General features: G+C 40.0%; 1 protein-coding gene across 2 annotated transcripts in view; it reads right to left on the reverse strand.

Moving 5' to 3' along the window:
- The window catches only part of LOC136883247 (arylalkylamine N-acetyltransferase 1), a 188,544-nt gene that overhangs the window by 14,124 nt on the left and 161,778 nt on the right, over window positions 1–12,642 (reverse strand). Inside the window, exon 4 of one of the 2 annotated variants that reach the window (XM_067155455.2) lies at window positions 802–5,243. The exons of the other annotated variant lie outside the window; for it this stretch is intronic. Coding sequence (XP_067011556.2) covers window positions 5,045–5,243 — 199 coding nt within the window. The 3' untranslated portion in view covers window positions 802–5,044. Of the gene's footprint in view, window positions 1–801; window positions 5,244–12,642 lie in introns of those variants that run through there. 2 annotated transcript variants of the gene reach the window in all.

Raw genomic sequence — 12,642 nt, forward strand, 5'->3', positions numbered from 1 at the left:
AATTGTGAATCTCTATCAAACTAAAAAAAAGTTCGAAAATCACTTTCGACTTAAATGGAGTTCCGGAAAAACAGCCTAAAATCGCTTATTTGCTTAGTCGTTTTTTTTTTGTTAAAGTCCTAGCCAAAGTAACTTGTTTACATAATTCTTTCTATAATGTGTTCCTTAGTTCAATATCCTCAGGCGCTTTTTTTATTTTTTGAAAAATGTCCACACCGAATTTAGTTATAAGGGCTTAAGTGAAACTCTGCATTGACTCACATTAGCGCTCGTAGTGGTGCTTAAGTGAAACAATGCGTTAACTTATATTAGTGCTCGTAGTGGTAGAAAAAGGCAAACTGCAAATCTAATCGACCGGATAACGATGATCAAGAAAAGGATGTCTTTTTTTAGGAATAAATAAAATTATATTCCTCATAATTATGTTCCATTTACCTAAAATTCGTAGCTCATATCCTTAGGATGTTTTCAACACTGAGTTGCTTGCCTGATTTTTTTCTGTATGATAGATATGCCAAAACAAAAGAGTAAATTCAATAAGTTCTAGTAGAAGATATTAGTACCGGTAACGATAGGTACTATTTGTGTGGAAATGAAGAATTACGATTAAATACAATGTCTTACAGGAGTTAGGATATTATGTATTGGCACTTTCTTTCAGTACCGTAGGCCTACATATAATTTCCTTTAAGGAATTACCATGTTTCCTCTTTTTTCTTACAAGCGTAGATCTTGCAGCCCTACAGTCTAATGTTAGCACATTTGAAAGTTCTACATTAAGTAGATTAAAAATACGTCCACTTTCTAGCTGCATAACAATGACTTTATTTCCATTAGATAAACAAAGATTTACAATAACAACAATGCTTTATCACAAGAAGTTCTTATTTTAAGAAATGTTACCTCCTTCCATGAAGAAGAACCTGGAACACTTATATAGGAATATTTACACCATATTACACCACTTGAGCTGATGGGAACTTCCATCATTAGACTTATAATACACCCCATTTTAATGCTTTTCAAAAACATTTATATACGTTTTATCCCCACAATTTCAGCCCTTGAACTTAAGTTCTAGTTTGTAAAGTATAGTGAGTTCCAATTATCCGTGAATGGATTATCAAGCACTCCATTTTAAAAGACATCAATGATAAGTTGTTGTACAGGAACATATAAGCCTATATATTTTATCATGAATAAGGCTAGACACGCACTTGCGATTTATAATCACACGATTGTTTAGCGGCAAAAAGAAACTCGCTGAGAGAAATAATAATGCACGTACATGCGACCGTATAATCGCAGCGACTAAAAGAGTTGCAACCAGACCTATTTCCTTTTGGCGACGCGATTGTCGCTGTCCCAGAATGAGCCACGTAGAAAGGAATAAATCTGCGCGCACACGCGACAATTCAGTCGCAGTTCAAGCAATTGCCTTCACTGTCTGACTGCATGAATTTTTAGAATAGTGACAGGAATATCTGACAACGAACCAAGAACATTATAAATACAGTAGTATGTTCGATGCCGAAAGATTGATAATGGAGATTGGAAAACACAAGCTCTTTAAAATAAAGAACTCAAAGAATATAGTGATCACAGCATAAAATGAAAACTTCGGGGAGAAGTATGTTTACATGTCTGTCGATATTGGAATGAATCTTCCGGGGCAGAGATGAAAAATGAAGGAGTTTTCGATACCGTACCCTATTTGAGCACAGTTTAATTATTTTACCTTTACTACGGCGGTGACGGTTGTTTAATGTTTCAGTGATGATGGAATAATTATCTTTTCGGGCAAATTATATTAGGATAAAGTTCTTTTATTTGTTGAAAGTACCGATTCGCACATACGCTTTTTGGATACAAGGAAATAAAACCAATAATTAGGATAATCGATGGGTTAATTATTTATTAGCGTATTAAACATTAAACGCTATAAAAGGATCCTACAATAATAATTGTGATCGGCGGAGGTATTACTAATATCTTGAGGCATTACAAGTAATTACCGTATATAGTACGACTGCGTCATTGACAAATTAATTACTGAGCGAATTGGCCGTCTTCCTCGATACTGTACATTTTCAGTCTGTGTATAAATGTTAAGGCATGCATTAACAAACTGCACTATGATGTCAACATCACAAAGTGAAACGAAGTTTATAACTAGTAGAATACGAGCCCGTTGATTTCCTCGATAGCACATCTGTCCCTTAATCTTGCCAGGTAAAATAAAACATTCTTCTTCTTCTTCTTCTTCTTCTTCTTCTTTTATGACCACATAGGATCACTTTAGTCAGTCCGTCGTTCAGGTCTCTTTGAAGGGATTGTTCGGGCTTTGCGGTCCTCCCAGTACTTCTTCAGACGCTCCGATCTTCGTGCCCTTTCCTCAGTTGAAAATGTGCGTGTTGTTGGTTTGTTTTGTGTAAGGGTAAAGCGGAGGTTTGTATTCTTGAGTTTTGTATTCAATTTTATCTTATTTTTGGTGTCTTCTGTTGTAAGGCCTATTTCCTTCAGATCCTCTCTTACTTCTCTGATCCATTTACATCCTGTTGTGGTATTTTTTGAGACGAGATTGTGTTGTACTAGTTGTTTCAGAAGTCTTGAGTCCTGCATCCTCATGATATGTCCAAAGAATCCCAGTCTCCTCTTACGCATAGTATCTGTAATGGGTTCTAGCTCTTTGTACACGACTTTGTTAGGTATTAACCGCCACTGTCCATCTTTCTGATATTTTTTGTTGATACAGGTTCTTCCAATCCTCCTTTCAATTTTCTGAAGTCTGTCAGTCTTTGATTGTTTATTCAGGTAAAAGAGTGTTTCTGCTGCATATGTAGCTTCCGGTTTTATAACTGTGTTGTAGTGTTTTATTTTTGAATTTATTGATAGACATTTCTTTTTGTAGATATCCCATGTTAATTTTTGTGCTTTAGCTAATCTATTTGTTCTTACTTGGATTGAGATTTTTTCATTTAAGTTATGTGTTATTACTTCTCCAAGATATTTAAACTGAGTTACTATTTTGATTTTATTACCATTTATGGTGACTTCTTTTAGCTGTGTTGGTTTTTGGGGCATAATTTCTGTTTTTTCAAATGATATTTTGAGGCCAATTTTATTTGCAATGTTTTGAAGTTCTGATATCTGGGTTTTTGCTTCTTTTATGTCCACTGCTAGTAATGCTAAATCGTCAGCAAAACCCAGGCAATTTGTTTTGATTTTTCGGCCAATCTTTATTTTGGGGGGACATTACTAAACTAAACTAAACAAAACTATTTTGATTTTTCAGGTATCTGACAACCCTGGTTCCACTCCACAAATACTGTTCTGTAAATACGGTACTAATTTCGGTTGTGTTTCTTGAAGTTTAAATTCTGTTAATTAATAATGTAAGTGTACAGTCTAAAACTTACAGATATGACATTTTTTTAGCAAAACAAAAGAAGAAAACTGGTTTGTGCGACTATCGGTTATAATGACCGTTAATTGGCGATCACTTCGTGGTCGTTATAAACGCTTTCAGGCTGTACTAAGTTTGCTATTCACTTCCTTAATGCGAAGAAGCAAGAAAAGTAAGATTAATAAGGCTTGTTGATAACACTGCATATGATGAAAGTTTAACATCACAATACACTATTTCATTGTTTTTTTAAATTGTTTTATTTCATTGATAACATTTTATTTTATGGCATGCTGGACTTTCGACTCTCTTCAAGAAAGGAATTCATCTAATTTATATTAAAATTTACTCCGACTTATTCCAGTGTTCTTCTTCTTTTCTTGCCGCTTTTCCCCACATTTGTGGGGTCGCGGGTGCGAACTGCGTCGCACTTGTGGATTTGGCCCTGTTTCACGGCCGGATGCCCTTCTTGACGCCAACCCTATATGGAGGGATGTAATCACTATTGCATGTTTCTGTGGTGGTTGGTAGTATGATGTGTTGTCTGAATATGAAGAGGAGAGTGTTGGGACGGACACAAACACCCAGTCCCCGAGACAGAAGAATTAATCAGAAGGGATTAAAATCCCGACCCAGCCGGGAATCTAACCTGGGACCCTCTGAACCGAAGGCCAGCACGCTGACCATTCAGTCAACGAATCGGACCGACTTATTCCAGAGTTATGTTTCATTTAATTTTATTTGCCATAAGTTTATGTTCCGTAAATACAACATAACACATTCTGAAAGGACCGAAATGTTCAAATTATTGATTTGTTGAGAAAATCCCTTCATCACAGATGAACAATAAGACCATTTAAAAACTTTCTAAAATTGGGTTCTAATTATTTTTGAGAAAAACATTTCTTTACCATAGATGAAAATTCATACTCTTAAAAACATATGTTAACAGTTTAACTGCAAATTAACTACCTCTGTGGATCAGTGGTAGAGTGTCGGCCTCCGGGTTCAAACCCGGCAGAGGTAGTCGGATTTTTGAAGGGCGGAAAAAGTCTAACTGGCCCTCCATGTCGTACGATGTCGGCATGTAAAAGATCTCTGGTGACACATTTGGTGTTAATCTGACAAAATCAATTAAAGCTCAGCCATAGACGCCCAAGAGAGTTTCGGTTTACTCGGTCTGCCATCTAGTGGGCCTAGAGTAAAACGGAACGTCAAAATTGACGAGCAGACAGCCAGATGGCGTCAGATTGAAATGTCTGCACACGGTAGCTGAGGCCATACGATTATTATTATTATTATTATTATTATTATTATTATTATTATTATTATTATTATTATTATTATTATTATTATTATTATTATTTTAACTGCAAATTACCAATTAAAAGAAAAGTGATGGGTCCTGTAGAACAAATTTATCTAATACAATTCCAACATCCAATGGAGGAATAACTAACTGCTACATCACTGCCTTCTTATTCAACTCAATATTTCTAAAACAAAATGAATTTTGGTTTAGTATTATTCGATATCTCGCTTATTCTGTACGGATACTTGGGACTCAACTATACGCTGAAAGATGCCCTGTTCTAATTTCCCATTTCAACAGTTTATTGACGAACAGATGACGCGTGGTTATAGCCTGTAGATGTAAGTTGTAACAGCTTCGTGCGGCATCGCTGGTACCATCACTGGCTTGCCATCTTCTCCCTGGTACTCCTTGTAAGGCATCCTCAAGACGCATTCGAAACCGAGTCGAAGCACGGCGAGTGCAGTGAAGTGGCTGGAGCAGTCCACCCTCACCATGGGGAAGCCTTCCTTCTTGGCAACGTCCCTGCAGAAGACAAGACCCAAAACCACCATGCTGTTATTTGCAAAGACAGGGCATGCAGAAGCAAGAGAAGGGAATTGATACGGGTTAAAGTACAAACAAAAATGCATTTTATAATGTACAAGGTTAGGCAGTAGTGTTAAGATTTGCAATCTACCAGCACAATTGAAATAATTTTCTAAAAGGATTAATATATATATATTTTTAATTAAGGTTACATGCTCAACAGCAGCGAAGTTATGACGTAAGAGCCAGCCAGGTAGAAAGAGTGTGACTGAGCTAGCAGTGGAATCGTATTATTGCAAACATGCATGGACACAGTAGTGTGCAGTTCAGTTTGCATACTGTGTGAAATAATCAAAATTAAAGAAAAAACATTGCATGTTTTTAAGTTTCAAAGTATAAAAAATGTAGCAGTTTTGATCAAAACATTATGTTCACAGTAGTTTTGCACTCTTAAATTTAAGAACGCTTCTACTGTTAACTGTAATATGTACTTAAGTTACCGTAAGTACATGAAATTTAATTATAAGGTAAAACATTTCATTGCAATGATTTAGCAAGATTCTGCAGTTTTGTTTTCATACAGATGTATTCTCACTCTTGCGGTAATGGATTGAAATTTCGAGTCAGTTAAGAATTACAGTATTTATACTACCACCGTACTGTCTTTGAAGAATCCAGTGCACTGTTCAGCTGAAGTTAAATTGTAAATAGGGTTGAATTCTGGAGATATGGCTGGCCATTCCATTAAGATATTTGCACTGAAATAATTTCTTGGTGAATATAGACGATGGATTGATATTCTGCCTTGCAGGAATACACAGGACTCTGTGCTAATCTCCTCTGCAACTTGTAAAAGATGGTCTTCAAGCAGTTTCCGATAGTCTGTAGGTTTCGTACGGCCGCAGGGGAAAGACCGACTTGTTTTTCTTCGATAACCGAATCTATCCCACACCATCAGAGACTTTTCCCCTTTCTGTCTCTTAGAAAATATCTGCTCTTCTTTCCTGGATTATTTTTGTGGAAAGTACTTAGGTTCTGCATCAAGCTTGATTGAGATCAAGTGACAAAGAATAGGTGTTGGAGGTGGTTGTTGCTGAAGATGGTTTTCCGTGGTTACCCATTTTCACACTAGGCAAATGCTGCTGCTGTACCTTGTTTAAGGCCGCGGTCGCTTCCTTCCCACTCGTAGCCCTTTCCCACGCCATCGTCACCATAAGAGTGGGATTCTAGTGGGGAGGCAAGGAGCGAGGAGAGCAAAGAGGACGAGAGCAGAGGAATCAAAATAATGTAACAGCATGTGTAGAATTATAGCGGAGACGAGAAGAAAGATGCGAGGAAGGATGTGTTTAACAGCGGTACAGAGCGAAACAAAATTATTTGTTTCACTTAGCGGTGACCAGCGCTGTCGGGTAAGTTCGGCAACCCTCGGCCGTTTTCATTTTCGGTGGAATCGCGATTTTCTTCTTCGTAGTGTAGCTATGTGTATAGCGTAGACCAAGTGTGTTTGTTCACTTCTTTAAAATGTGGTCTCTGACTGACAAACTGTATGATATAATCGAACGTTGGAATAGACATCCTAAAATACTCCCGAAATGTATCTGGATGTAAACGCAACTTCTCGTATAAATGACTGAATTCTCCGTTTTTTGTCCTATCCATATTAATAAGATAAACGTTCCGTCGCCTTGGATTTCTGGCTGAATATCTCTACCAGGCGGCTCGCGAGTGCCGTACTTTCTACTTATAAATGTCCTGCATGCATAAGTGAGGAATGGGATGTCTACTAACTGATTTTCACAGGGGTACTACTGCCAGCGGGCAGGTTACGGTCGCTCGCAGCATGTTCCTCAGCGCTACGCGACTAATGCAAATCCTCGGATTAGTAAACCTCGTTTACGGCCGCACAGTACTACGCTGGTAAATGAAATGGCGTATGGCTTTTAGTGCCGGGAGTGTCCGGGGACATGTTCGGCTCGCCAGGTGCAGTTGTTTTGATTTGACTCCCGTAGGCGACCTGCGCGTCGTATTGAGGATGAAATGATGATGAAGACGACACACACAACCAGTCCCCGTGCCAGCAAAATTAACCAATGATGGTTAAAATTCCCAACCCTGCCTGGAATCGCACCCGGAACTCCCGTGACCAAAAGCTAGCACCATTTAGCCATGGAGCTGTACAGGCTGGTGTATGTACTAGTGTACATCAGTGCTACATTTACTGTCTGCATATCGGCAATGACTATTGTGTTCAGCAACGACAGATACACAGACATCATTTTAATCTGTGGAGAATCTGGTGAGAATGCAGCCGAAGGTCTCTGCCTTCTACACACGTATTTCGCCGAACAGTGTTTCCTTCCAGGCACCTTATTTTTTGGTGTCCTACTTGTTGATTCACTCCTTCCTGGGCTGTTCTGACTCACCAAGGACTCTGCTGTCTTCGCTACCTGCCCGCTGACACCGCAGTCCCCTCTTCTCTCTTCCTTCTCCGTACTGATGTCGCCCTGCTCTCGATTTCTGCAACTCATTTCCTCCTCACATTTTTCCATCCTCAGCAGTTCCTCCTGTGTCCACGATCGCGACCAATTTCTGCCTGAAGTAACCAGACACCTCCCCACTATCTTGACTCGCAATCCCTGCGCTCTAGCACGACACATATGCCGCTTATAGACATCCGACCGCATCCTGTCTTCTTTCTCTATCTCAGCCTTCAAATAAATGTTCGATCCTTTCAAATTTCCAGCATTCCTCAGAAGTATATCAGCCATCAGGGTTGATATTAATCTTAACTTCACCGGCCTATGTCCCTTGTTCCTTCCCACTCTATATATATCATCTATATCAACTTCAGAAAAGTTTATCTTCATTTTGTTCGAAACTATGTCCACCACTTTCAATACTAATTCCACTTTTGATTCTGTTCCTTCCTCAGGTACACCATACACAAACACATTTTTTCTTGCTGATTCGTTCCTCGCTAACCTCACTTCTCTCTTCATTGCTGTTAATTCCTCTTCCAGTACCACCACCTTCTTTTTCAAGCTCCCTACCTCATCTTCTATCTCCGCTAACTTGTCATTTACACCTCCAATTTCTTCTTTTATAAAACTTTTTAAGTCCTTCATCTCCTTCATTTGGGTTACCTGGTGTTCCTGCATCATTTCCTTAATTTCTTCTTCTTTGCTTGCTTCCTTCACCACTCTCTTGATCTCTTCAAGCTCCTCCCAGCCGAACGGTCCCTGGTTTGGACCCGGATTTTTTTCTATACCTCCTACCACCAGCAGCGTCGCAATAACCGTCGCACACAACATAATCTCCAACAGTCCTTTATAACCACTAATTTCTCTTCCTCTCTCAACTCCACCTTCCTTCCAACACTGCCTTGCACCATGCCATCTTCCAATTCTTAGCCTGTATTGCTGTATCGTTATTCCCATATTGCGCACCTCAGCTCATTCACACGTCCGCACTTCCCGATGTACCTTATTTTTTGATACAGGCCAAAGGCAGGCATTTATACAAGTGGAGGCACATGCTTCCCCTAGCGCACCGTCACTGCATTGTCCTACATAGGAGGCTTACATTGGTATCTCAATGGCGTACTAGCGCCAGCGTCTTGGAAAGGTGCAGCATTTCAACTGATGAGCCCGCTGCTGCACTAGGGCGAAACGCTGGTAATTTCACGAATGAAAAACCTAAAGACATAAGAGCTTGAGTGTTAGTTTTTGTTTCATACAAACAACTCTTTTATGGAGTGGAAAGTCTACACGTGTATAAATGAATCTTTTCTGCACTTTTGGCGTACGGAATTTACGAATGCACCCTATTATGGAACGTGTTCAGTAAAATGACTGCTATTCGTTTCACAACATCCACAATACAGCACGTTGTAGCACTCCTTCGAAAACAAGTGATTATGCATCCCATGCATCACTAGTGCATGGGGGACAATTATAAGTAGAAGTACGGCGCTCGCGAGCCGCCTGCTTTAATAGTCTAATATTTAGCCGCATTACTACTTTCAAGACATATCCACTTACGATACTTAGACAGATACATCTTGACAACACACTGTATAAGTTGCGATTAGATTCAGTAAACTCTGACTATAACGTTGGACAGTCCCAACCGTCGGGACCATCCAAATTGAATTTCTGTTCATCATTGATCATACATTTCCATTTTCTTCCAAGTCACGTGCTTTCTAGCCCATTAACTCTGGTATTCTGCTTATGCATAAAATGGCGCTGCACTCTGAACCATTGAAGCCTCCACAGCTAAACGTGACGACAGCGTTCTTTCATCTATATAAAAAGATCGCCTTGTTGGTCACAGTAAACAATCCCACGAGGCAGAATGTGGTAGTAGAGGTCGCGCCGCAAGGGCGAGCTTGAATAGCGCGGAATAATGAGAGTCATTTCATGCACCATTATGCAAGAGCTTTCAAAAAATTCTCCATTCAGTTTTTTTTTCAACGTGGCTGCCTTTAATCCGACACCTTCTGAAGTCAAGGCCCACAGTTGGCCGTCGCCTTGGCTACAGCAGTGGCGGTCATGGACTAGACTATAGGAATGGATTGTTTTTTGGTACGTTCTTGAGTTCTGCGTCAAGGTTGATTGCGATCACGTCACAAAGGATAGATGTTCGTGGCAGTCGTTGCTTCATGGAGAGAAACAAAGGAATTTTCATTCTCAATGAATAATAATTCAGTGTAAACACAGAATACATCCACGGCATTCCTGCCTCGTGCAAGAGGCGACTAAAAGGAGGATTCTCAGAGATCTTCGTCCTCCTATGGGTAGTGGTGGTGGTGCTTACTGTTTTAAGATGAAGTGCAACTAGGCAACTATCCTCTATATAACACTAATCAGAAGAGAAAATATGGAAGGGATCCTAAACTTCGAAAGATGAAGGTATCGGCTAAAGAAAGACAAGGGCCACGAAGGGCGTGAAAATGAAAGACTCCCTAGCCCTCGGAACCTAACAGCGTCGGAGTCAGAAAAGAACACGAGTTGATCAAGGGTGGTCGGAAAGGACAGATGAAAGGAGGAGCCTGGCACAAGTAAAACGGAAGCAATGCCAGGGCTAAGGGCCCCGTGGTGGTCAATCCATGCTCCAAAAGTTCAGAGCCCCTGGTGCCCTCTTGTGGGTAGTGGCGATAGAATATCATATCAATCACCACTGATCTGCATTTACGGCAGTCGCCCAGGTCTTTCCTTAAATAATTGCAAAGAATTTGGAAATTTATTGAACATCTCCCTTGGTAAATTATTCCAATCCCTAACTCCTGTTCCAATAAACAAACATTTGCCCCAATTTTTCCTGTTGAATTCCAACTTTATCTTAACACTGTAATATGTCCTACTTTTAAAAACCACCACTCAAACTTATTCGTCTACTAATGTGATTCCACGTCATCTCTCCACTGACAGCTCGGAATATACCACTTAGTCGAACAGCTCGTATCCTTTTTCCCAAGTATTCCCAGTTCAAACTTAACAACATTTTCGTAACGCTACTCTTTTGTCGGAAACCACCCAGAAGAAATAGAACTGCCTTTCTTTTGGATTTTTTTTCCACTTCTCGAATCAAGTAATCCTGGTTAGGGTCCCATACACTGGGACCATACTCTAGTTGGGGTCTTATAAGAGACCTATATGCTCTCTCCATTCCACCCTTAACCAACCATGTGCAGAGATCTGTACCTTTTATTACAACCCTGTGTATGTGAAAATCTTTACTTATATTAACACCTACAGTTTACAGTGATCCCTATGAGGAACTTTCACCCCCATCAACGTAGTAATTAAAACAAAGAGGGCCGGGCTGAGTTGCTCAGACGGTTGAGGCGCTGGCCTTCTGACCTCAAATTGGCAGGTTCGATCCTGGCTCAGTCCGGTGGTATTTGAAAGTGCGTGTCGGTAGATTTACCGGCACGTAAAAGAACTCCTGCGGAACTAAATTCCGCCACCTCGACGTCTCCGAAAACTGTAAAAGTAGTTAGTGGAATGTAAAGAAAATAACATTATTATTATTATTATTATTATTATTATTATTATTATTATTATTATTATTATTATTATTGGAACAAAGAGGTCTTTTCCTATTAGTGAAATACACACCCTGACTTTTAATCCCGTTTATCATATCATTGCCTGTTGTTCATCCACATTATCCCTTGTCTGGCGCAGGAGGTGACTAAAAGGGGGGAAACAGGGTCTCTTGACTTGGTAACGTGGGTTGGTGACCACGGGGCCATTAGCTGTGACTGCATTGCTTCCGCTTACTTGTACCAACACCTTCGCCTTCATCTTTCTTCTCCGACCTTCTTTCAACTGTTGTTCGTTTCCCACTCCAAAGAGATTAGATTTACGAGGCCTAAGGAATATTTCATTTCCACACTCTTCGTAGCCCTTCCTTTCTTATGCCGATAACTTCATTCTCTTTCTTTTTAATTTCTGAATAGTGTTAAGAAGGGATGTTTTTTTTCAGATGTATTGCCCCTTAAAACAATAATTAGGAGTGATGTTTTGTTGGGTGATCAGTATATAGACTGGATTGATGCAGCTCTCCATGCCACCATATCCCGTGCTAATCCTTTCTATTTTACATTACTACATCCTACATCTGCTCTAATCTACTTGTCATGTTAATACCTTGGTCTACCACTGACGTTTTTAGCAAAGAAAGAAAAAAGAAAGCAAAGTCACTCCGTACATTCCATGAAGGCCCTTGGAGGGGTGGAAGGTAAAGGCTTCCACTATCCATAACCTCAGCACTTGATGGGGGTAGAGCGGTTAGTTCTACGCTCGGCCGCCTTTGCCCCCAGGAATTAACCTGGTACTCATTTTTGGTGTAGGCTGAGTGAACCTCAGAGCCATGTGCACCCCTGTCGTTTTTACCGCTTACAATTCTCTCAAACAACCAACTGAATAAGTCCTGGCTCTCTTAAAATGTGTCCTATCATTCTGTCTCCCGGTCAAATTTCGCCAAATCGATCTCCTCTCACCAAATCGATTCAGCACCTCTTCATTCGTGATTCGATCTACCCATCTCACCTTCAGCATTCTTCTGTAACACCACATTTCAAAAGCTTCTATTCTCTTTCTTCCTGAAGTAGTTATCGTCCGAGTTTCACTTCCATACAGTGTCATGCTCCAGACGAAAGTCTTCAAAAAGTCTTTCTAATTCCTATATCAGTGTTCGAAGTGAGCAAATTTCTGTTCTTAAGAAAGGCCTTCCTTGCTTGTGCTAGTCTGCATTTTGTGTCCTTACGTCTCTCTTCGTTATTTTACTATCCAAGCAACAATATTCATCTACTTCCTTTAAGACTTCATTTCCTAATCTAATATTTCCTGCATCATCTGAGCTTGTTCAACTGCACCTCATTACTTTT

The sequence above is a fragment of the Anabrus simplex genome, chromosome 11 (genome assembly GCF_040414725.1).
Source record: "Anabrus simplex isolate iqAnaSimp1 chromosome 11, ASM4041472v1, whole genome shotgun sequence".
Classification (NCBI taxonomy): Eukaryota; Metazoa; Arthropoda; class Insecta; order Orthoptera; family Tettigoniidae; genus Anabrus; species Anabrus simplex.